The 23,428-nt window shown below is 44.0% G+C and overlaps 1 protein-coding gene across 3 annotated transcripts in view; it reads left to right on the top strand.

Annotated features, from left to right (window-relative positions):
• Positions 1-509: 509 nt before the first annotated feature.
• The window catches only part of ASAH2 (N-acylsphingosine amidohydrolase 2), a 39,824-nt gene continuing 16,905 nt past the window's right edge, over positions 510-23,428 (top strand). Inside the window, exons 1-6 of one of the 3 annotated variants that reach the window (XM_035137920.3) lie at positions 510-654; positions 10,533-10,667; positions 12,854-12,915; positions 14,504-14,656; positions 15,233-15,409; positions 18,739-18,866. In XM_035137920.3, the coding sequence (XP_034993811.3) occupies positions 10,547-10,667; positions 12,854-12,915; positions 14,504-14,656; positions 15,233-15,409; positions 18,739-18,866 (641 nt within the window). In that variant the 5' untranslated portion in view covers positions 510-654; positions 10,533-10,546. The remainder of the gene's footprint in view (positions 655-10,532; positions 10,668-12,853; positions 12,916-14,503; positions 14,657-15,232; positions 15,410-18,738; positions 18,867-23,428) is intronic. The other 2 variants (XM_035137921.3, XM_088670319.1) reach the window with 2 other exon arrangements.

Raw genomic sequence — 23,428 nt, forward strand, 5'->3', positions numbered from 1 at the left:
CTAACACACCTGACTCCTATCTCTGTTCAGGACTAGTGCATCTCTTAGCCTGCTCCTGTTCCTCACTGTCCATTGTTTCCCAGCTCTTCTTTTCTTCTTCTGGGGTGTGTCTTGTTTGCCACACACACACACACACACACACACACACACACACACACCAAACATGGGTCCATGCCATCTTCATCTGCCCCCACCTCGGAACCCTCTTGGATTGGCAGCCTTCACCACTCCTCCCCATCTGATCAGTCCCTGACAGAATATAACTCTTGTCCTTCAAGTCTAGTTTTTTTTCTTTTCTGGGGAGAGCGTTTTGAGGGCTAGTTATACTAGTGGTGGTTGTGGGATAGAGAAATATTCTTTCATATGAGCCTTGCCCTGTTTCCTAGTGGTAAAGCCCAGGCAGAGGTCTCCCATTTTAGAGACGCCTACTGAGTTGGGAAGCTAATGAGTCACTTGCTGGGAGGGTCAGAGTCCTCCTAATAGCTACTTACATAGGTATATTTAAGACACAAAAGCAAGAGGCAGTTTACAGAGTTACCTTCCACTGTAAGCTGAGCCCTGTGGGGAGCAGGAATCTGTACTACACAGGCCTTGTAAGAGATCCAGCAGAACGCCTAACTGATATTGCAGGTGCCCCATTTCCATATGCAGTAAGTGAGTATGCTGCATTCCAGTCTACTCCTTTTAAAATTAAACTAGGTCATTCCTTAGAAATATCAACCATAATACTTTATGGGGGAGGAAAAAGAGGAGCAAGAGGATGGCTAAACGAATATTAGAAATTCAGATCACTAGCTTGCCACTTGCTGTGCTTGAGTAGGAAGAGAAGGGAAGGAATGTGAGGCGACTTTCTTGAGAGAGTGGGTTTTGTCTTGATGCTTCACAGCGATGTTTGGAAGATGTATAGATTAGATCACGGTATATGTTGTGTCATAGATATCTCCTGTGACTTTTGGAATTCCTTTGTTTCTCCATGAGCACCATGTTAGCCCTGTTTCGTTTTGTTGTTTTGATGTTGTGAGCTTTGAGTGAAGAAGACCCTTCCCTCCTCTCCAGCAGAGTTACCTTCCACTGTAAGCTGAGCCCCGTGGGGAACAGGAATCTGTACTACACAGGCCTTGTAAGAGATCCAGCAGAGCTCCTATCTGATATTGCAGGTGCCCCGTTTCCATATTTAGTGATTGATTAAATGTCTCCCATGCAAATAGATAGTAATCATGTTTATAATCCTGTGCATTTCTTTGGAAGTAAATCGTATTGCAATCTGAGGGACTCAAAGTCCCTAGGACTGACCTGCTCAAGTGTGTCCCTGTTATTGGGATGGCGGCTAACAGATTGAGATTGAATCCTGACAAGACAGAAGTACTGTTTGTGGGGGACAGGAGGCGGGCGGGTGTGGAGGACTCCCTGGTCCTGAATGGGGTAACTGTGCCCCTGAAGGACCAGGTGTGCAGCCCGGGAGTCATTTTGGACTCACAGCTGTCCATGAAGGTACAGGTCAATTCTGTGTCTAGGGCAGCTGTTTATCAGCTCCATCTGGTACGCAGGCTGAGTCCCTACCTGCCTGCAGACTGTCTCTCCAGAGTGGTGCATGCTCTAGTTATCTCTCGCTTGGACTACTGCAATACGCTCTACGTGAGGCTACCTTTGAAGGTGACCCGGAAACTACAACTAACCCAGAATGCGGCAGCTGGACTGGTGATTGGGAGCGGCCGCCGAGACCACATAACACCGGTCCTGAAAGACCTACATTGGCTCCCAGTACGTTTTCGAGCACAATTCAAAGTGTTCATGCTGACCTTTAAAGCTCTAAACGGCCTCGGTCCAGTATACCTGAAGGAGCGTCTCCACCCCCATCGTTCTGCCCGGACACTGAGGTCCAGCTCCGAGGGCCTTCTGGCAGTTCCCTCATTGCGAGAAGCCAAGTTGCAGGGGACCAGGCAGAGGGCCTTCTCAGTAGTGGCGCCCGCCCTGTGGAACCCCCTCCCATCAGATGTCAAAGAGAAAAGCAACTACCAGACCTTTAGAAGACATCTGAAGGCAGTCCTGTTTAGGGAAGCTTTTAATGTTTGATGGATTTCTGTATTTTAATGTTTTGTTGGACGCCGCCCAGAGTGGCTGGGGGAACCCAGCCAGATGGGCGGGGTATAATAAATTGTTGTTGTTGTCAAAATGAATGCTGTTGTCATGTACAGTCCCCTCCGAGGGTGGTGACAAGGGAGAGGGGCTTTTCAGTTGTGGCTCCCTGTCCAAAACTATCCTTTTTAGCATCAGGTAAATATTTATCTTCTCCCCCTCCCTCCTCAGGCTTTCGATAGACTGAAATTGATCTTTTGTTGTTAGTGCACTGTCAAAGCTTTCTGCAGCTGTTATGGGGGGTTGTTTTATTCTGCTTTATGGTATAATTAATTATGCTTTTAATAGTGTTTTAAGTCGCTGGAAGGCTGTGAGGTAGCAAGTTGTCATGAACTCCAGTTGGGGTGGAACTAGATTGTGAACTTTAAACAACAGCTTTGCTGTGCGTGCCCAGGTTAATCAGGCCTGGGACACAAAGCGCAGGATCTTTTCTTTGCTAATGGGAAATGCAAGGATATTGGGATAAACAATCTGACCGAAAATGATTGTTCGCAGCTTTATTTGCTAAATGTTACAGCAAGGGTGTTCTCTCCCTAGAGAGGAATAACCCTGGAAATGAGGAATCAAAACTGAAGTGATGGAATTATCTGACCTCGACAGACAAACCCTTAATTCAGACACCCCAAGGGTGGGGGATATGCACCCTCCCCCCCCCCAGGATCCTGCAAATTGCAGAAGTAGAGGGGAAAGTGAATGGTGGTGACACATTTCTCTATATTAAGACTTCTCTGAATTGTAATACTTTGTGAATTGCAATATTCCCCCCCCCCCATTGATCTCCTCGGTCTTCTCAGTTCCATAGTCTTACGCCTTCCCCGTCCCAAATTGGCTTCTCTGCCTCGACTTCTCTGCCAAAATTGCAATTCTTCCAGAATTTTCCTTTCTTCCACAATCTTTCTTCCGCAATTGGCTTCTCCAAGCTGGCTCTGAGACAGAAATGCCTTTGTGCACACCAGGGATGGTGAAGCCCTGCCTTATCCAATAGGAACCAGAAATCCAGTTGTGGAAACAACCTTCCTCGATTGAGTTGTCTCAATATCGTCCTCTTCACATGAAAGGGGACATCCTCTATTTGATTAGGGCCAAAGTTTGTAACATAAAGTAGCAAAAGTTCAGATTGCTCACATAGGTCATCTGCCAGACCAAACTTGCTTCTTTCATTTTTAGGTGTCCAGTAAGCAAAAACCACTCACAAACAAACACACTGAAAAATATAACAGTTCCGTTCTGGTTGCTATCCATATCTTATCAAAGTTGATACATTCCGTTCTGCACAGCTCACAAGTTTTCAATCCAGTTAAAAACACAGTTTTCTTATCTTTTAAAAGAATAGAATAAAAGGATAGAATAAAGATGTCCAAGACATGTTTTTAAAAGCTTTCTATGTGAATACAGTGGTAACCTCGGTTTACGAACTTAATCCATTCCTGAAGTCCATTCTTAGAACACATCCATTCTTAAACCAAGGCGTGGTTTCCCTAATGAGGCCTCCGGCCGCCAGTGCCCTTTCACCGTTTGGCTTCTGTTCTAAACCGGAACACTACTTCCGGTTTTGCAGAGTTCATAAACCGAATCATTCGTAAACAGGACTGTTCGTAAACTGAGGTAACACTGTATATCACAAGTTTAATTGTTCCAAATAATATTAAATTACTAGGTTGCCAAATCTTCTTCTTCTTCTTCTTTGGCGATCACTCGTAGCCAAGTAAGATTGTCTTCCATGAACACGGTTTTAACAGTCCGTAAGTGACTGTGGAGGCCAATTCTGGATCCACACGTCCTTCTACAGTTGGGACATTGGTTTCCAGGTGGGAGCTGATCACGGTGTGGATTTGCCAAGTGTGCCTTCCTCTTAGCACGTTTCTCCCTTTCGTCCTGAGTTCGATCATCTTAAAGTCCATGACACCTTTGATAAAAGCTGTTCTCACAGGCCAGTGTTTCCCAGTTGTCAGTGTTTATACTACATTTTTTTTCGTTCTATAGTATGTACCATAATTTATTTTTAGTATAATTTATAATTTTAACATGGATAAGTTAAAAAGGAACTTTTAAAAAACAGTAGTGGATATCACCTTTTTTCCCTGCTGTAATCTCCTTTCTTTTTCCACCTGCTCCATCCAACACAAATTTCTAGTTCAGAAATTATGCCCAAATTGTTGTACAATATTAGTCACATTCCAGTAAGGCTCTACTCCAGGCATAGGCAAACTCGGCCCTCCAGATGTTTTGGGACTACAACTCCCATCATCCCTAGCTAACAGGACCAGTGGTCAGGGATGATGGGAGTTGTAGTCCCAAAACATCTGGAGGGCCGAATTTGCCTATGCCTGGTCTACTCCAATGGCATGAGTATCACAACGACCGGTAGATTTTTATCTGCTGCAGCCTTCATCTGCCTTCACAGCCGTTGTAACATACTGCTTGTTATCATCCGCCTGTTCTGCCATTGAGGACTTCTTGGATCATTCTTTGTCTAACTGCTCCCCTTTGACCATACTGCCTTGGGTGACCCTACTGGGAATACCAGACTCCTGACGGCTTCACTCACAAGGGTCACAGGAATGTGCAAGCCCACTCACCACTCCAGTGAGTGAGACTAGGTTACCAAATACACAAGTTGGGCCTAGTGCTTCTGCCCATTAGGGTTGTCAAATGTTGAACAATACGAGATGCTTTTTAATCATGACAAAGTGACCAACAAGTCTAATAACAACAACAATAATAAAATTTATACCCTGCCCATGATAGCCTTATCCTCTATGAATTTCTTTCATCCCTTTTTGAAGCTGTGTAAATTAGTGACCATCACTACATATATTCTAGCAGTGAATTCCACAATTTAACGATACATTGTGTGTGCGCCACTATATACGGAATACAGAATGAAAAAGAAAATACTCTTCCTTCAACATTTCAGAAAGGCATTGATGTTGAGCTTTTGATAATATGGAAGACGTATTAAAATGAAATTGATCAAGCGACTAAAAGACCTGTAATTTATCTTTTTTTTCCAAATGATTTTTATTATTTTCTCAAATGTAAACATAACAATAAATTTATGAAATACAAATTATACCAATTTTTTCCCCAAATGATTTTTATTATTTTCTCAAATGTAAACATAACAATAAATTTATGAAATAAGACCTGTAATTTATCAAACATTAATTACAGGGTTGAAAGTTCTGCATTTCATCTCTGTGTGTCATCAAATTACAGACAAAAAGCAGACTATGCAAGTTTTACCTCCCCCATTGCACTCTAGTGCAGTTTTGCACAGGGCTGAAACATTTATAAATCATAGTGAAATGAAGTCAAAGATTGGAGTTCAGTTGGAGTTCAGTTGGATCACTTTTATGTCTTTGCAAGGTTCTGAATCACCTTCTCAAGATGCTTGACTTAGATGATCTGTCTTTAACAGTGCAGATAAAGTTTACAAGATGAGACCCAAGCTGAAAAACCCTTAAAAATCAGTATTGCTTAATTTTTTTAAAAAAATCATTTTAAAGTATTATGAGATGACCTAAAGCAGTGGTTCCCAATTAGTTAAGGAGTGCAGACCCTCTGGTTTTTTTAAAAAAAGCCAGGCCATGGACTCCCTACTTTTGAAAATTTTGATATGGTTGTTTTTGTTATGCAAATGGTGCCAAGCAGTGCTATTTTTCTAGAAAAAGAGGTGCCAGAACTTGCGATGAATGCTTCATGGCAGTGGCACCCAGCTGAGAGGTGCCAGAATTGAGTTCCAGCGAGTTCTGGCTGAAAAAAAGCCCTGATACCGTGGACCTCATGGCTGGGTTATGCAGACCCGCTGGAATCCATGGACCAATAGTTGGGAACCATTGATCCAAGGGATCTGTTTTAAGCTACTCGGAGCAGCTAGATAGTGCCATATGTGTTGAATATACATCTGAAAATCTCTCCAGATGATTTCCCCAGAAGCTACATGTCACGACATACAGTTCCTTCCTGAGAAAAAAATATGTACTATGTACCTCCATATACCAATGAGGGTGGCCATCTTTCTCCCCCCCCCCAATATCATTTGTATATTGCTAACACAAAAATTAGATGGAAAAAATATGGCTGCCCCCATCCATACACAGGAGCCGCTATCTTCCCTGCCCCAACAGAGTTTCCCAGAAAGGGACTTCACATAATGATGTACGACTGCTTCCTGGAGCATGTTCAAAGTCATTTCTAAACCCATGAGATGCTTCCTGGCTTCTGTTAACCAGTGCTTTTTTTCTGGGGGGCACACAGGGGTACGCATACCCCTCAACCTTTTGCGAATCTAAGTTTGGCCTCATTGAGGGGCAGTATTTCAATATGAGTAGGAAAATGAGAGTACCCCTAAACATTTTTTTAAGGAGAAAAAGCACTGCTCTTAACTGCAAAATGAATGAGGGCCCTTATTTGGCTTCGGAATAACATTCCTTCTTTGCAGGTAAAGGTGAGCCTGGGCAGAGGCAAAAGTGAATGGAGCATTCTTGTGACTCTTACCTACGTTCCAGTCAGGCAAAAGCCAGAGGTCTCTATGTATACACAATTCTATCCATCTTCTGCCTAGGTTAGCAAGACGCATTACTCCTGGGGCCAAAAAGAGAGGCCTGGGTGAACTGCATTTGGCCCTTGAACCTGGGGTCCCCCATCGCTGCTATAAAAGAAGAGAAAGACAGCCCTTGAACCGCCTCATAAACTGCAAGTAGTTGGGCTGTGTGCAGACTCATAGGTCACGGCCCACACCATGCGTTTCAAACACATTTAAAGTTAATGACTTCCTCCAAAGAATCCCAAGAACTGTAGTTTGTTAAGGGTAACTAGGAATGGTAGCTCTGTGGCAGATACACACTGCAGTTCCCAGGAATCTTTGGGGGAAAGCCTTGCACTTTTAATATATGGCATGGATGTGACCAAAGATACATGGACACATACCTACTTCCAATCCGAGCACTGGTTCAGGAGCAGGGTGTATTCAATTGCTTCAAAATACAGAGTGAATCAAGGTATCCTCATTCCTCTCACACTTTCTTTCACTCCTTCCTCCCGGCCCAGCATGCTGTCGCAGAAGGGACCTCTAGCCAGAGGCCTTAACTGATGGTTTTCAGGTGGCTTTCTGGCCTCCCCCACTCCATCCATTTCAGATCTCCCTCTTCCTCTCCCACAGGGCTCCCTCAATGCTGCTGAATTTAGGCAGAACAACCTTGGGCAGTGCCGGATTTACATACCGTATAAGCTATAGATTAGGGCCCCACTCTCTTGGGGGCCCAAAAAAAAATTAAAGGGAAAAAAACTGGATGTACATTTCCAAAATATAAGATTAAAAAGAAATAAAATGAAACCTACATACAGCAAGAGTGTTTTGTGTTGTGTAGGCTCCTATGATGTAAGTCATGGGCCCCGCCTGCTAGCCTGCTCCCTAATATATCACTGGTTTGCTCATTTCTATATATAGGGTGCCTAGATTCTGCATGGACTGGTTTCATGGCAACATGTAGCATGCAGCTGCAGACTGCAGTGCAGCACAGTTGAATGTAGGTCAAGCTGTTGTACCTGTTATCTAATATTAAAGAGTGCTTGTAGACTGATGATCAGGCAGTATAGACTAAGGGTATGATTCTTATGCCTACTGATTGATTCCATGTACCGTAATACATAATTTATTTATAAAAGCAATGACAAACCTAGACAGCATCTTAAAAAGCAGAGACATCACCTTGCCGACAAAAGTCTGTATAGTTAAAGCTATGGTTTTCCCAGTAGTGATGTATGGAAGTGAGAGCTGGACCATAAAGAAGGCTGATTGCCAAAGAATTGATGCTTTTGAATTATGGTGCTGGAGGAGATTCTTGAGAGTCCCATGGACTGCAAGAAGATCAAACCTATCCATTCTGAAGGAAATCAGCCCTGAGTGCTCACTGGAAGGACAGATCGTGAAGCTGAGGCTCCAATACTTTGGCCACCTCATGAGAAGAGAAGACCCCCTGGAAAAGACCCTGATGTTGGGAAAGATTGAGGGCACAAGGAGAAGGGGACGACACAGGACAAGATGGTTGGAGAGTGTTCTCGAAGCCACCAACATGAGTCTGACCAAACTGCGGGAGGCAGTGGAAGACAGGAGTGCCTGGCGTGGGATCACAAAGAGTCGGACACGACTAAACAACTAAACAACAACAACAATTTTACTATTAATATACTTCTTCTTAATTGTATTTCACTATTAATATACTTCTTAATTGCATTTCAGTTCAACAATTACTTTGATAAAATACATATTCTGTTATGTGCAAATGGCTTTAGATACCTATTAGGTCCATAAATTACCATTTTAATGTTTGATGGATTTCTGTATTTTAATGTTTTGTTGGAAGCCACCCAGAGTGGCTGGGGGAACCCGGCCAGATGGGCGGGGTATAAATAATTTATTATTATTATTATTATTATTATTATTATTATTATTATTATTATATAGCATATAATCAACAACAAAAACAGCAACAATTTGTTGCTGACAAAGGACAGCTGGACATATAAAGGGCCCCATGACCTTTAGTAGCTTAGGGCCTCATCAAACCTAAATCCGGCCCTGCCCTTGGGTCACATTTCCACTCCCCAGTCCCAAAGCAAAGCTAATGATATAAAAAGGCTTGCTGAAACTCAGCTAATAATACAAAGACAGAGCCAGCGATCAGGCTGTGACCAGTACCATAAAGGTTATTACTGAAGTAATGTGTATAGTTGCAAAGCAGTTCAGATTAAGACCTTAATGAACAAAGTTTACCCTTAGAGATAGCAACGAGGCTGCTTAGCTGCAGTACATCTTATCTTTGCAATGATTTGTCCTTGAATCTTCTTTATAATTAACAAAGCAGCTGCTTGATCCAACATTCAGAACCTGTTTTCATTTGTGAAAGGACTATAAGCCATATGCATACCAGTCTCCCCCCCGATTCGTTCTGCCTCCATTTCATTTGAAGCCCCTGTGAAGTCTGTGAGATCAGCTCCCCTTATGGGCTTCCTATAGTTTCCCCTCTTTGGCCTGGTCATTTCTTCTTGACTTTCCTTGTCCACAACTTCCCTGCTTTTCTCCCCCCCCCAGTCATTAGCACCTGCCTTTACCCCCTTCTTACATTCCCATACACTGCCTCAATCCTGCCACTTTAATCCACAACAAGGAAAAAGTTGTCTCTAGCTATTGGACATTTTAAGAAGCTGGGGCCAGGAGTAAGAAACAAAGGTAGGGAAAATCAGTGACCTGATAAAAATCAGTGCTGTGCCTGATTTGCTTTTGAAAAGGCCAAAGAATAATCTGTACCTGTTGATCACTGAACTTCACAACCTAACTGCAATAAATGCCAGAAAGTTCAAGGGCTAGATGAAAGCTGATCATGTGTTAGCCATCTCTTGCTTTTAGCTAATGCAGTGCACCTTATCAAGGAAACAGCACCAAATATGTCATTCTTGATATATATATACATTCATACACTAGCTGGCCAGGCCACGCATTGCTGTGGCTCATCCCTGTGATTCCCCCCACCCTGTCCCGATCCATGACCTATCCCGCCCCCTCCTGCCCCCAATGGAGGGCAGCCTGGTCCCTGGGGGGTGGCGGGATCGGCGGTGGAGGGATCCGCGGGGTGGGGTTGTGGAGAAGCCTAAATCGGCGACAGCGTGATCCGCGAGGTGTGGAGAGGCCTAGGTGTGTGGGGTGTGTGTGTGGAGTGGGGTGTTCCATGGACAGAGGGGGATCTTTGTGACGGCAGGGGATCCCTGGGGAGAGGCCTGGTCTCAGCTGCAATCTCCGAGGCGGGCCTGAGTCCCTGAGGAGCAGCGTGGTCTCAGGCGGTTTGTTCTCTGTTGGAGGAGTGGTCTCTGGGGCGTGAGGGATTGTGGGAGTATGTTTGTCCGTTTTTCGTTGAATGTCCACTGGAGGGCGCAATTTATTTGACCACAAATCCAGGTTTTTACCTGTGTTAGGTGTGTCAGCTGGTCAGTGTAAGTGCATGATTACCTGCTCTCATGTGACTCTGAGGTTGTGGCCAAATTTCAGGACGATCGGGTAAGTGCTTGTGGGAGAAAAGTGGGGAATAACACACATGCACCTTCACCATATATATATATATATATATATATATATATATATATATATATATATATATAAGGCTGCACCGTTTAGCAAGGAAGATCCAAATTTCCAGAATACCAGTAATTCGTCTTTGATTTCAGTCGACTATTTACAATAAGGTAAGGGTGTTTTGTTGTTTTTTCAGTTCGAGAGAACTAGCTGTTTCTTCAGGTTCTGTACACACAACGTAGGCAATAGTCAAAGTTGTGAAGTGATACACCATTCAGGATTTTTACTTCTTCTGTTTTACATGTTACCACTACTCTTTTTATAGGTGTTGTTTTCAGAATGAAAAAGCCACAGACAACTCTCTCACGGCTGGCAATTGTCATCACTGTCTTTGTGGTGCTGGTGATAGCGGTTCTTGTGACACTGTTCCTTCTCCACTATTTCCACAGTGAGAAAAATGGTAACAACAATTACTTAATGTCTTGTAATATCTATATTGTGGTTCCTAAGGGATTTGGTGGTGGTGAAAGACGGTTGAATGGCAGCCATGCTGGAGAAAGATTCTGAGCAACATTGCGTGTACAAAGTTGCCTCAATCCATTCCGACGGTCATTCACACTCTCTTCTAGTATTTTCTGTTCCATTGCAAATTGGTTTGTTTTGCACAAGCTTTTCTTCCATTTTGTGGTGTGCTGATATGGAAATAGAACTACTTTTATGTATTGCAGCACATAACAGATGTGCAAAGGCTGATATTTATCCATCAGTTACCTTCCTTATGTATTCTCTTTCAAAGTTAAAGGTTTTCCAGAAGTGTTGCTTTGTTAATATTTTGCAGCAAAAAACAATAAAGTGTTTTGTGGCCCCTTAAATAAAAGTTAATGAAATCTCTAATGATGTCCCAGATTGTGTGGAAGCCTATAAGCGTGACAGTTCCCTTCAGATGTTTGCACTGTACAGAAAAAGACTGTTTGGCAAATACCCCATTCATGTGCTCTCCTTAGCCATGAGTAGAATGCCTCAATCAAGTGATATCATTCAGCCTGATTACAGTCAGGGAGTTATCCCAATGTGAACAGGGAGCAATAGTAGCATTTTACAGCTGCCATTGCACCAAAGAATACAATCTGAGTTTGATATGTTTTACCATGGTGTTCAGTTTTAATATGTTATATATTGTTACTATATTTTTCTTGTGCTAATTATGAACATTTCTATTTTAATGTTTGTGTAACTGGTTTTTTACAATTGAGAAGGACTTAGCTCAGACTTGGTTGTAAACTAATAATAATAATAATAATAATAATAATAATAATAATAATAATAATAATAATTTATTTATACCCCGCCCATCTGGCTGGGTTTCCCCAGCCACTCTGGGCGGCTTCCAACTGAATATTAAAATACAATAATTAAACATTAAAAGCTTCCCTAAACAGGGCTGCCTTCAGATGTCTTCTAAAAGTTAGATAGTTGTTTTTCTCTTTGACATCTGATGGGAGGGGGTTCCACAGGGCGGGCGCCACTACCGAGAAGGTCCCCTGCCTGGTTCCTTGCAACTTGGCTTCTCACAATGAGGGAACCTTCAGGTATACTGGACCGAGGCTGTTTAGGGCTTTAAAGGTCAGCACCAACACTTTGAATTGTGCTTGGAAACGTACTGGGAGCCAATGTAGGTCTTTCAGGACCGGTGTTATGTGGTCTCGGCGGCTGCTCCCAGTCACCAGTCTAGCTGCCTTTAGCATCTGCTAAAGCAAACTGCTGCTTTAGCATCCAGAAGTATCTTGCTTAATTAATTACTTCCGTATGGTGAGCTGCTTTGGAAGGGCTTTTCTGCCCTGAAAGGTAGTATCAGAATATCAAAATAAAGAACTCGTATCAGCCTGAAGGCGATGTGCCCCCCAAAAAGCTGGGGGTGTCCAGATTACATCATATTCAGGAAACATATTCACCTCATCTGGAGACAGCACCTTCAGCACTGAAAGATGGAGAGGTGAATTAAAGCAAAAGCAGCCACATATGTCTAACAGTTGTCAGTGGTATTCCTTCCCACAGAGAGGTAGAACAAATATTTATACCCAATTCCTTCATATTTAGACCTTTTTTTCAACAAACTGGTAAATCATGTCTGGACTGCACCTGTATCAGAGGTGCAACATCACATGACTGAACATTCCGCTACACCAAACCAAACGAAAACGTCCTTCCACACAGAAAAAAAATGGTGTCAGTCAGAAGGGTTCTAGCCTAGTTCAGATACAGGCATACTTCTTTTTATTGTATTTCACTTCAAAGCGAAAAGACTGCTCCTTATGAGGGTGCAGGTGTAGCTGCAGGCAGCCCAGCTGCTTCCGGGACAAGGAAGCCCCACGCCTCCCCGCTTCTGCTGCTGCTGGTCCTTTTCTGGCAGCGGAAATGGAGCTGGCTAGGGCTGGAGCCACCCACCCCCCAAAATTGTGTGACTCGCTTTATTGCAATATTCGCTTTATTGCGCTGGTCTGGAACCGAACCCGTACTTTCTCCAAGGTGTGCCTGTATATTTTTAAGTGGCAAGTGGCATCTGTCTTGTCCTGGGCCCCTGCATTGGAAGAAGTGCCCTGTTCTTTTCTGCTTCTAATTGTAGCATTCTTCTCATACCTTCTCTAGCTGGCTACATGATTGGTGTTGGTCGAGCTGACTGTACCAGCCCTGTAGCAGAGATACCTTTTGTAAGTACCCAATCTGAGTTTTCTTTCTTCTTTTCACTGAAATCAGAAGCCTATTTTCACCCCCTTTCAGCTTTTTTCTTCTTCTTTTTTGACACTCTACAAGGCCCTTATATAAGAAATCCAGAAATGCCATCTGGAATGGTTTCCCCCAAATGAGCCTGCCCCAGGACCTGAGGCCATCTTTGGAGATTCTTTTATATGTGTTCCCTCTGGCAGTAGCCCAGAGGAGGACTCAGAGAAGGCATGTCTTTTCAGTAGTAATGCCCTGTCACTGGATTTTGTTTTTGTTTTTTTTTTGTAAGTTGCATCAAGACTTTTGTGGGAAGCAATTAATAATTTGAAATAACGATGACACCAATGGGGTTTGTTTGCATCGGATTCCCATACACTTGTAGGAGTGAAATGTCTATGTTCCTCATCCAGGGGAGGTCAGGATACAAATAAACATTTATTACTATTATTATTGAAAACATCATGATTATAATGATCATGATCATGATGAGAAGTATGTGTCAGGCTTCAGGGAATCGACTTCCTCCCCCGTGGCCATAAATGAGCAGATCAAATGAAAGATGTTGTTGTTTAGTTGTTTAGTCATGTCCGACTCTTCGTGACCCCATGAAAGATAATTCTTACCAATTAGTTTCTTTAATAAACACAGTGAAGGATGGCAGTGCTCTCATTTAAGGTCACTCCCCCCCTCTGTCCCTATTAATCTACGTCACTCCTACATTTTGTAATCTGAGCTTGGAGCCGCTGTGTTTTCAGTTCTGACACTTTCTGAGCTTTCTGGGACTTTGGGGGAGGGGGGTGGATACTCTCCGGAGACTGTGAATCTGTTAACTCTCTCTCTTCTAGTGCTTCTTCTGCTAGCTGTTCCCCATTCAGTATTTCCCAGCTTCTGCCTTTGAACTGTGCCCCTCTGCAAACCACTGTTCCAAATCTATACTGTTTTCCTGCTTCTGAGAAGATTCAGGATCAGGAGGAGGAGGAGGAGGTGGGGGTGGCTCCCACCATTCTTCCTCAGTGCAGCCCTCCTCCTCATGGTCCCTGACAGTATGTTACTATATGTGTATGTACTATGAAAGAAACTGCTATGTTTCATATATTTACACGCTTTGCTTCAGAAGCCAGGGTAGGAGAAATGAGAAGAGCCTTCCCCAATGTGTATCAAGATATTACAATTACACAAGAACATTACGCACTTTTGCCTTAGAGTAAGCTCTGTTTAATTAAGGGTGCTGGAGCAATTCAGTTGTTGCAAATTCCTGAATGAAGTGACCTGAATTCACGCTTCTGCAAATGTTGCCGCGCAGTCCTTATCATGTTGAAATATATCAAAAAAGACATTTAAATTATATTTTGATAGAAAATACTATGTTGAAAAATACTTTTTGTGGGGGTGGTGTGCGGGGTTAAAACAAACCCATAGCTCAGTGCCAGAATGGGGGGGAAAGGAATTATGAGTAAATACAGTACAAAAGTGACATGGCCTGGAAACATTGAATGCAGGGAGACTTGCTACTGAATAAATAGGTATAGGATTGCACATCATGTGTGGTTAAGGAGATGTTGTGTCCCCCTATAGATGGGCTATGCAAATCCAGATCAGACTGGTGCTGGCATGCTCTCACGGCTGTACTGTAGAGCATTCATCATAGCAGAGCCCGACGACTGGAGCAAACGAGTGTTGTATGTTACTGCTGAGATAGGAATGATGTCTCAAAGGCTTCGGCTAGAGGTAAGTCTGGGGCAGGGCAGGGGGTGAGATAGAGTAGCTTTCTATTCTTTTTCCTTTTACGTTTTTATATCATCCAAAAACCATTGGCCTCAAAGAACTGTCTCTCTCCCCTACTCCCTTATACATGGAGTTGTGATGGGCATAAATATATGGTGTGTGTGTGTGTGTGTGTGTGTGTAGCACAACAATAGATTTGAGCAATGTATGGTGTCTTATCAACCACAATTCCTGAGATGTTTATATATATTGTAGCTGCAAATATAACAGCTCCTGAGAGCCAAGAGCTGAGAGATCTACAATTATCTTACACCCACTATAAACTATCCTAAATCAAAACAAGTATATTTGTGAAGTAAGGGGGGGGGAGAAAATGGGGCGAGTGAGGAAGAAAATGCAACAGAAAACCATAAATTTATATAAAGAAAGACATATATTTGGATTCATACCTTGTCTTTTGCCGCAGAGTGTATGCATGTTTGTGTATGTATAATATATATATATTCATAACTCATAATATATAATATAATAAACAGACCAAATCAGAAAATGCAGTAATTGCACCATTGCTGTCCTTAGGTAATGAAACAGTTGAAGGAAAGATATGGCGATCTCTACCGGCAAGACAACGTAATACTGTCTGCAGTTCATACCCATTCAGGGCCTGCAGGGTATTTGCAATACACCATCTTCATGATAACAGGGAAGGGGCTTATAAAGCCATCCTTGAATGCCATTCTCAATGGGATCCTAGAGGTAAGAACCACCCCAGCCTCTCACTTTTAGTGCTTGACAAGTTTACAGCAGCATGCTGTAGGGAAATCTTTCTGGAGTTGGTGATAGTCTACGAAAAGGTTAAGATGAACTGGGAGACTTATTTTGAGAGTTAATAAAACTATCAAGCAGTTCCTTAATCATCGATATACATTCATTGGCTAATTAAAAGAGATCATCAGACCACTACAAATCCAAAGTACAAGCATACCTTGGATCCCGAATGCCTTGAGAGTCGAATGTTTTGGCTCCCAAACGCCGCAAACCCTGAAGTGAGTGTTCCGGTTTGCAAACGTTCTTTGGAACCCAAACGCTTCAGTGGCTTCCAATTGTCTGCAGGAGCTTCCTGCATCCAATCAGAAGCCACGCTTTGGTTTTGGAACATTTTGGAAGTTGAACATTTAAGCAATGTATGTGCGGCTACTTGTTTGTTTGTCGTGAAATGAGCAACATGATTAGCATTCCTACTCATGCTCAACTGGAAGTAAGCAGCATTGAACTCAGTGAGATTTATTTCCACTGTCCATGTAAGCATGTGCAGAACTACAGTGTAGATTCCTAGCCTAGAAACTGCTGGCATATTATTATTATTATTATTATTATTATTATTATTATTATTATTATTACCCCGCCCATCTGGCTGGGTTTCCCCAGCCACTCTGGGCAGCTTCCAACAGAAAAATAAAATAAAATAATCAATTAAACATTAAAAACCTCCCAAAACAGGGCTGCCTTCAGATGTCTTCTAAAAATATGGTAGCTGTTTTTATCTTTGACATCTGATGGGAGGGCATTCCACAGGGCGGGCGCCACTACCGAGAAGGCCCTCTGCCTGGTTCCCTGCAACTTGGCTTCTCACAACAAGGGAACCGCCAGAAGGCCCTTGGTACTGGACCTCAGTGTCCGGGCAGAACGATGGGGGTGGAGACGCTCCTTCATGTATACAGTACTGGACCGAGGCCATTTAGGGCTTTAAAGGTCAGCACCAACACTTTGAATTGTCCTTGCATTGGATGTGAATTCATGATTGCATCTGAGCTAGTGTTGCTTCAATTCAATTCACTTTTATTTACGGTCACAGACCAGCTCATCTAGTGTTGCTTGAACATGTTAAGTAGTCTGATGTGCATCATTGTCCATGTTCTTATGCTGCTGCCAACAGTTGGCTGTGTTAGTGTCCTGATCCACTAGTCCAAAGGAGAGCTTGTGGGAGTAAGTGGGTACAGGGAGACCAAATAAGGATGTCCAAAATGCCAGGGTGTTAAGTTCTAGCGCTTTATTAAAGAAGCGTATGGACTTACAGCAAATCAGCCTGCCAGGTGCCCCAGCCCTTTACAGACACAAGATGGACACCACAGCAAGGAGGCGGCTTGTTGGCACCCAAGCAAACATGTATACATCCCTTATGCACAAAACAACATGCATCAGTTTGCCCACAACCTCCCAGCACACCTGGCTGGTGAGGCCAGGGCCATACGAAGGGGGGGGCGGAGGGCACGGTCTGCCCCAGGCACTGCCCAGGGGGTGACAAGATAGCCCGCTGCCTCCCCCCAGCTGTAGAGCGGCGGAGGGCGCGCATGCAGTCAGTGTGGGTGCCGCTCGCACATGGCATCCGTACGGGCATCTGTACGGGCTGCCGCTCGTGCATGGCGACTGTATGGGCTGCTGCGCGTGCAGTCCATACAGATGTCGTGCATGCATCTCTGGGCGGTTTGCCCTGCCCCTTGGCATCCAAACCCGGGTGACGGAAAGGGTTCCTCCGCCACTGGGTGAGGCCATAGGTAGCAAATGTCCAAAGCGTCTCTCCTTTCTGGGCCTACAGCCCAGCATCCCAAGGTCCACAGATAAGCACAGCATCAAAGTGAGCCAATGAGCAAAAATTAAAGCAAGTGAATACATAGACATATATGAGCTTGCTCCCATAACAACTCCCAGTTAGTTTTGGTAGCCCAGTTAGTTATCTGGACTACCAATAAGGTGTTTGCAGATCTTCCAGAACCATAGGAGTCAACTTCTAGAGGCTGAGGTCCCTTCGCTCCCCCAATAAAATATTTGAGGAACCCGAGGGGGGGCAACGTCAATGAGCATAGCCATTCAAATGGGTGTGTGTGTGTGTGTGTGCCCCATCATGCGATTGATTGTGTGGGGCAGAACCTATCTTGGCCCACCCAATATTTCATTCAAGTTGGCACCCCTCTACGGAACAGTCTTACCTTTGGTTTGACAGTCTATTGCAGGGGTCCCCAAACTACGGCCCCCGGGCCGGATGCGGCCCAAACGGCCTCCCAATCCGGCCCGCGACAACCCCCGCCGCCCGCTGCCGCCGCCCGCTCTTACGGTGCGCGGCGCGGCGACGATCTTAAAAATCGGCAAAAAATCGCCGAAAATCCTTTGTGCGCATGCGTATGGGCCTCTCCCGACCCAGAAGAGGTCATTTCCGATGCACTTCCGGGTCGGGGGAGGCCCATACGCATGCGCACAAGCAATTTTCGGCGATTTTTCCCCGCCCGTGTGCGTGTGCGCATGCGCACGGGCGCGCACTCCCCCGCCCTCCGGCCCGCTGCGCGCGCACTCCCCTGCCCTCCGGCCCACCACGCGGTCGGCGCGGCGGGCAGCGGCCCGCTGCGCGGTAAGTCTGGGGACCCCTGGTCTATTGCCGCAATAGCAGAGGTGGTACCTTTCATCGACTAGAGTCCACTTCATCAGATGCATGAACTCTTATCATCATTTGTCACATATACATAGCATATGGTTACTGAGGGAAAAGGGGGGAAATGTAAAAGGGGGGGCTCTGAAATTTCACTATGGGCCAAATGGTTATAAAATACAAAAAGGACAGTCTGTGATAATGTGATAAATGTGACTGCAGTCTGAAATTGTTGAATTAGAACTTCTCAGCATGTTTGATTCTATTTCTTTAGGCTTCAGCTGAGACAATGGTCTCCTGCTATGCAACAAGTCTAAATTAATCCAGCAAAGCTCAGAATGGTTGTGTCCTTCACATTTACTGCAACCGAGGAATGATCACTCTGTTTATCTTTAGCTTTAAATGGAATTAACATAAAACTACTTTTTGCACTTCAAAGCTATTTGGCCCCACTGTTTACAGTTTTTCCTTGCCTGCCGAATGAAGACAACCTCTTGTGTATTCAGTGAAGTGAACTCTAGTCCATATGCCATAATAAATCTGTTAGTTCTTTAAGATACCACAAGGATCTTTGTTGATCCCCCCCCCCACCTTCTTATGTTAACATCTTGTTTGTGCTGTGATGACCAATATCTCAATAATTTTCCTGTTTTCTAATCAACAGAGTGTTGAGATGGCTCATCAAAATATGACAAAAGGACACATTTTCATCAATAAGGGCTTGATAGAGAACTCTCAAATCAACAGAAGTCCCTTTTCTTATCTTCGTAATCCTGAATCTGAAAGGCTCAGGTAAAGTTTGGGAAGGAAACAGAATTGAGATACTCACTAATATGTTTGCAGGGTTCTGTACTGAGCCATCACTTATTTTTTGTTTTATGAAAGAATATGAACTGAATTTTGTCATGTCTGTGAAGGTTATGGCTAAAACAAACCCAGCTTAAATGTAGTGATCATTTTCCACATTTCTCTCCCCGGTCAATTAGTCTTCCACATGTGTTTCCCTCAGCAAGTGGGTGGGGAATCTGACAGCCCAACTCATCAACTGGGCTTCCACACTACCTCTTAAGCGATAGTTGGCTCATTAATCAGAGTCATCTGATTAATTTCAACTGCTGTAGGGGGTGGAGGTTGTAATTTTCATCTCACTTGCCTCATCAGCAGACACAACCCATCCAATCCCTATCACTGGCTTGCCAGAGTAATCTTCTGCCCTCCTTCTCCACCACTGCAAATTCCATACCTCCTTCTCTCCTCAACTCACCTGGCTTGTTAACTGTGGTTAAATGCTAGCGGAGGCAGCATTGGCAGTGTCATTGCTTCCCCTGCCTTGCTGAGGAAAGGGGTCCTTCTTCAGAGCAAGCTTTTCTGGGCAAGGTAGATTTGGAGAGTGAGCATACTCCCATGGTTTGGACAAAACAACTGGAATTTATTCTTATTAGATTTTTTTTGAAGGTTTGCATTGCTAAGTAACTTGGCAATTGAAAAGAGATTCTCTAGTACAGGGGTCGGCAACCTAAGGCTCATGGGCCACAAGCGGCCCACTGGGGTCGTTTAACCAGCCCCCGAGCCGCGCCACCTGCTCGGCGAGTCCCACGCTGAGCGAGGACTCGCTTTTGCAGTGCTGGAAATCACATCTGCGCATGTGTAGACGCCAAAAAGCACATCTGTGCAGATGCAGACACTGAAAATTGCATCTGTGCAGATGCAGACACTGGAAATCGCATCTGCGCAGACGCCGGAAATTGCAGGCACGCTCGCTCACGCACATGCGCAATCGGGCCCACTGGAGTGAACCAGCCCAGGCAAGGTAAACCTTGCCAACCCCTGCTCTAGTAACTTAGACATTTAAATGAGACTCTCTAGCCACAGCAGCACATGAACTCTGGGCCACTGAGCCTAGCATGCCTCAGTCTGAGGATGGAACTTTTATTTTTAACTCCAGAAGAACAACATCCACATACAGCATACACAGAACTAGATATTTAGCATTTTCTTCACTGCAAAAATTATATCTTTTACTTGAGGTATGCAGTTCTCCTCCAAGATCTTTGCATAAGGCATGGGAATGTTAGCCCCGGTGACATGCACAACAGGTGCGTCAAGGTGGTTGAAAACAGGACCTTGCATAATCCTGGCACAAATTTCAGCTCCTACCGCAAACTGGGGCCAGCCACCTTCTGCTGTTACAAGATTATTTGTCTTCATAACACTGGATTCAATAGCTTTGATATCCATTGGCCTAATGGTGTGGAGGTTTATCACCTCAGTCCTCAGAGCTAGGCAGAGTGGGAAGGAAACAGAGGTGGAGAGACCACCAGAGCTGCTACCAGAGGCTGGAGGGGCAGGACAAAGATAACTGGGCTCGCAGCAATGAGGGAGCAAAGGGGCAGAAAGGAGATGGGGTGGAAGAGCCAGAATAATGTGCCAGCTCTGTTATCCATCAGTTGTTCTAGAAAGGACCGGATTTAGGTTTGAAGAGGCCCTAAGCTACTGAAGGTAATGGGGCCCTTTATATGTCCAGCTGTCCTTTGTCAACAACAAATTGTCACTGGTTTTTTGTGTTGAACATATGCTATATGGTAATTTATGGACCTAATAGGTATCTAAAGCCATTTGCACATAACAAAATATGTATTTTAATATTAGATAACAGGTACATCAGCTTGAAACCAGTCCATGCAGAATGTAGGCACCCTATATATAGAAATGAGCAAACCAGTGACATTTTAGGGAGCAAGCTAGCAGGCGGGGCCCATTACTTACATCATAGGAGCCTACACAACACAAAACACTGTTGCTGTGTGTAGGTTTTATTTTGTTTGTTTTTTATCTTATATTTTGGAAATGTACATCCAGTTGTTTTTTCTTAACAAATTTTGGGGCCCCCAAGAGAGTGGGGCCCTAAGCTATAGCTTGTTTAGCTTATATATAAATCTGGCACTGCTTCTGGAGGGAAGACAGAGGTCTGGATCCAATTATCCAAAACCTCTCCTCTGATCTATTTATTAGCGGCATATGTACCACCTAACAGGTCTTGAATAAAATTGTTATCATGGGTCTAAAAAGTGGGGGCAGGGGGAAGCAATGGCCAGTTATGAAAGATGTGGTCTTAACAAACAAGAGCAATAAGCAATAGCATACTTAGATGGGAATCAAAGATAAGCTACGTAGCACTTTGGTCAGGAGACTAATGACAGTAAATAGCGCTGCATATACTGTAGAGGATCAAGCTGGTCTGCACTTTGGACAAGGAACAAGGTGAACTTATTCTAGGGTGCCAACTAAGGAGGAGGAGGAGTTTGGATTTGATATCCCGCTTTATCACTACCCAAAGGAGTCTCAAAGCTGCTAACAATCTCCTTTCCATTTTTACCCTAAGACTAGGCTTGATCCACGCTTGGAGCCTGAATAAACTCAGAGTATATTCATGTACTTAATGCACGGCTTATCTCTGTACTGCAATTGAAACTATGGGAATTGCTTAGAAATGAAATGGTCTCTGTTAATCATAACCTGACCTTGCAACAAAAAAAACAACCACAACAGGCGTTAACAATGTGTATCAAACCTGTGTTTGTGAATCATCACATAGACAGACTAAGTGAGATTATTGTCCTGTAGTATTTTGATGTTCTTTAATATATGAAATAAGAATGATTTATCTAGTGATCCTGTACATGCATGCGAAGTATTCCATGTATAACATATGCATGTGTGTATAGCAAAACACTTTCGTCATATACTGGGAAACAAGGGCTGTATTTGTGCATTCCCCTGGACGTAATTATAATTGTGCAAGGGGGAGGAATGAGGTCGTGCTTCTCCTCTATCACAATGCTTGTTGTCTGTGTCCGCACAGACACGAGAACCTCAACGCCTGAAGCTGACTCTCCGCTGCGGAAATTGTCCTTAACATGTGAGAAGCCTGTGGACAGGGCAAAGAGAAAGTGAGGGCAGGAGGCGCTATCCTGCTCTCCCTCCTACCACAATTGTAATCACATCAGATGGCATACATGAATACCTCTAATCATATCCCTACTTGCTATCATGCCAAGCAATGTCATATTAATAGTTTTCAGAGAGCACACATTTTTCATACGCATATATGTATTTTAATGAAATGATCCTCGAGGGAACTTATAAGCAGAATGTGGTGATGTGATACAGATATAATCATGACCCAGCAGCTCTTAATTCTCTTGCCCAAAACATTCATCCTTTAAATTCCCCCATCCCAAAACCACCAGCCCTTGGAGCAGAGTGTTCTTCCTGGCAAGGAAGGAGGGATGCAAGTTCCTTGAGGCTTTCCCGCCGTCAAACACATAAAATTGCTTTTCAGGTAGAGAGGGGTGCATGCAGAATATCAAAATTAAGAGGCTACTTAACGAATCAACCTGTTATCAGCAAAAAGTAGAGGGCAGATCAGAAGAGTTTTATATACGGTCAAAGCATGTAATCTTCCCCAGGGTTTCTCTGGTGGATCTTTCAGCAAGAAGTTCTCCAGCACTTGCTTTATACAAAGGAATGGGAACTGCACAACTAGTGCCAGTTCCAGGTTTGGCAGTGAGCTGCCCATGGGTAAGACTCAGGGGTCAGCAAACTTTTTCAGCAGGGGGCCGATACACTGTCCCTCAGACCTTGTGGGGGGCCGGACTATATTTTTGGGGGGGAAATAGGAACGAATTCCTATGCCCTACAAATAACCCAGAGATGCATTTTAATAATAATAATAATAAATAAATAAATAAATAAATAAATAATAATATATTTATACCCCACCCATCTGGCTGGGTTTCCCCAGCCACTCTGGGCGGCTTCCAACAGAAAAATGAAATAAAATAATCTATTAAACATTAAAAGCCTCCCTAAACAGGGCTGCCTTCAGATGTCTTCTAAAAATCTGGTAGCTGTTTTCCTCTTTGACATCTGATGGGAGGGCGTTTCACTACCGAGAAGGCCCTCTGCCTGGTGCCCTGCAACTTGGCTTCTCGCAACGAGGGAACCGCCAGAAGGCCCTCGGTACTGGACCTCGGTGTCCGGGCAGAACGATGGGGGTGGAGACGCTCCTTCAGGTATACTGGACCGAGGCCATTTAGGGCTTTAAAGGTCAGCACCAACACTTTGAATTGTGCTCGGAAATGTACTGGGAGCCAATGTAGATCTTTCAAGACCAGTGTTATGTGGTCTCAGCGGCCGCTCCCAGTCACCAGTCTAGCTGCTGCATTCTGAATTAGTTGTAGTTTCCAGGTCACCTTCAAAGGTAGCACCACGTAAAGCACACATTCTACTCCTGTAAAAACACCAGGCAGGCCCCACAAATAACCCAGAGATGCATTTTAAATAAAAGGACA

The sequence above is a fragment of the Zootoca vivipara genome, chromosome 5 (genome assembly GCF_965207765.1).
Source record: "Zootoca vivipara chromosome 5, rZooViv2.hap1.1, whole genome shotgun sequence".
Classification (NCBI taxonomy): domain Eukaryota; kingdom Metazoa; phylum Chordata; class Lepidosauria; order Squamata; family Lacertidae; genus Zootoca; species Zootoca vivipara.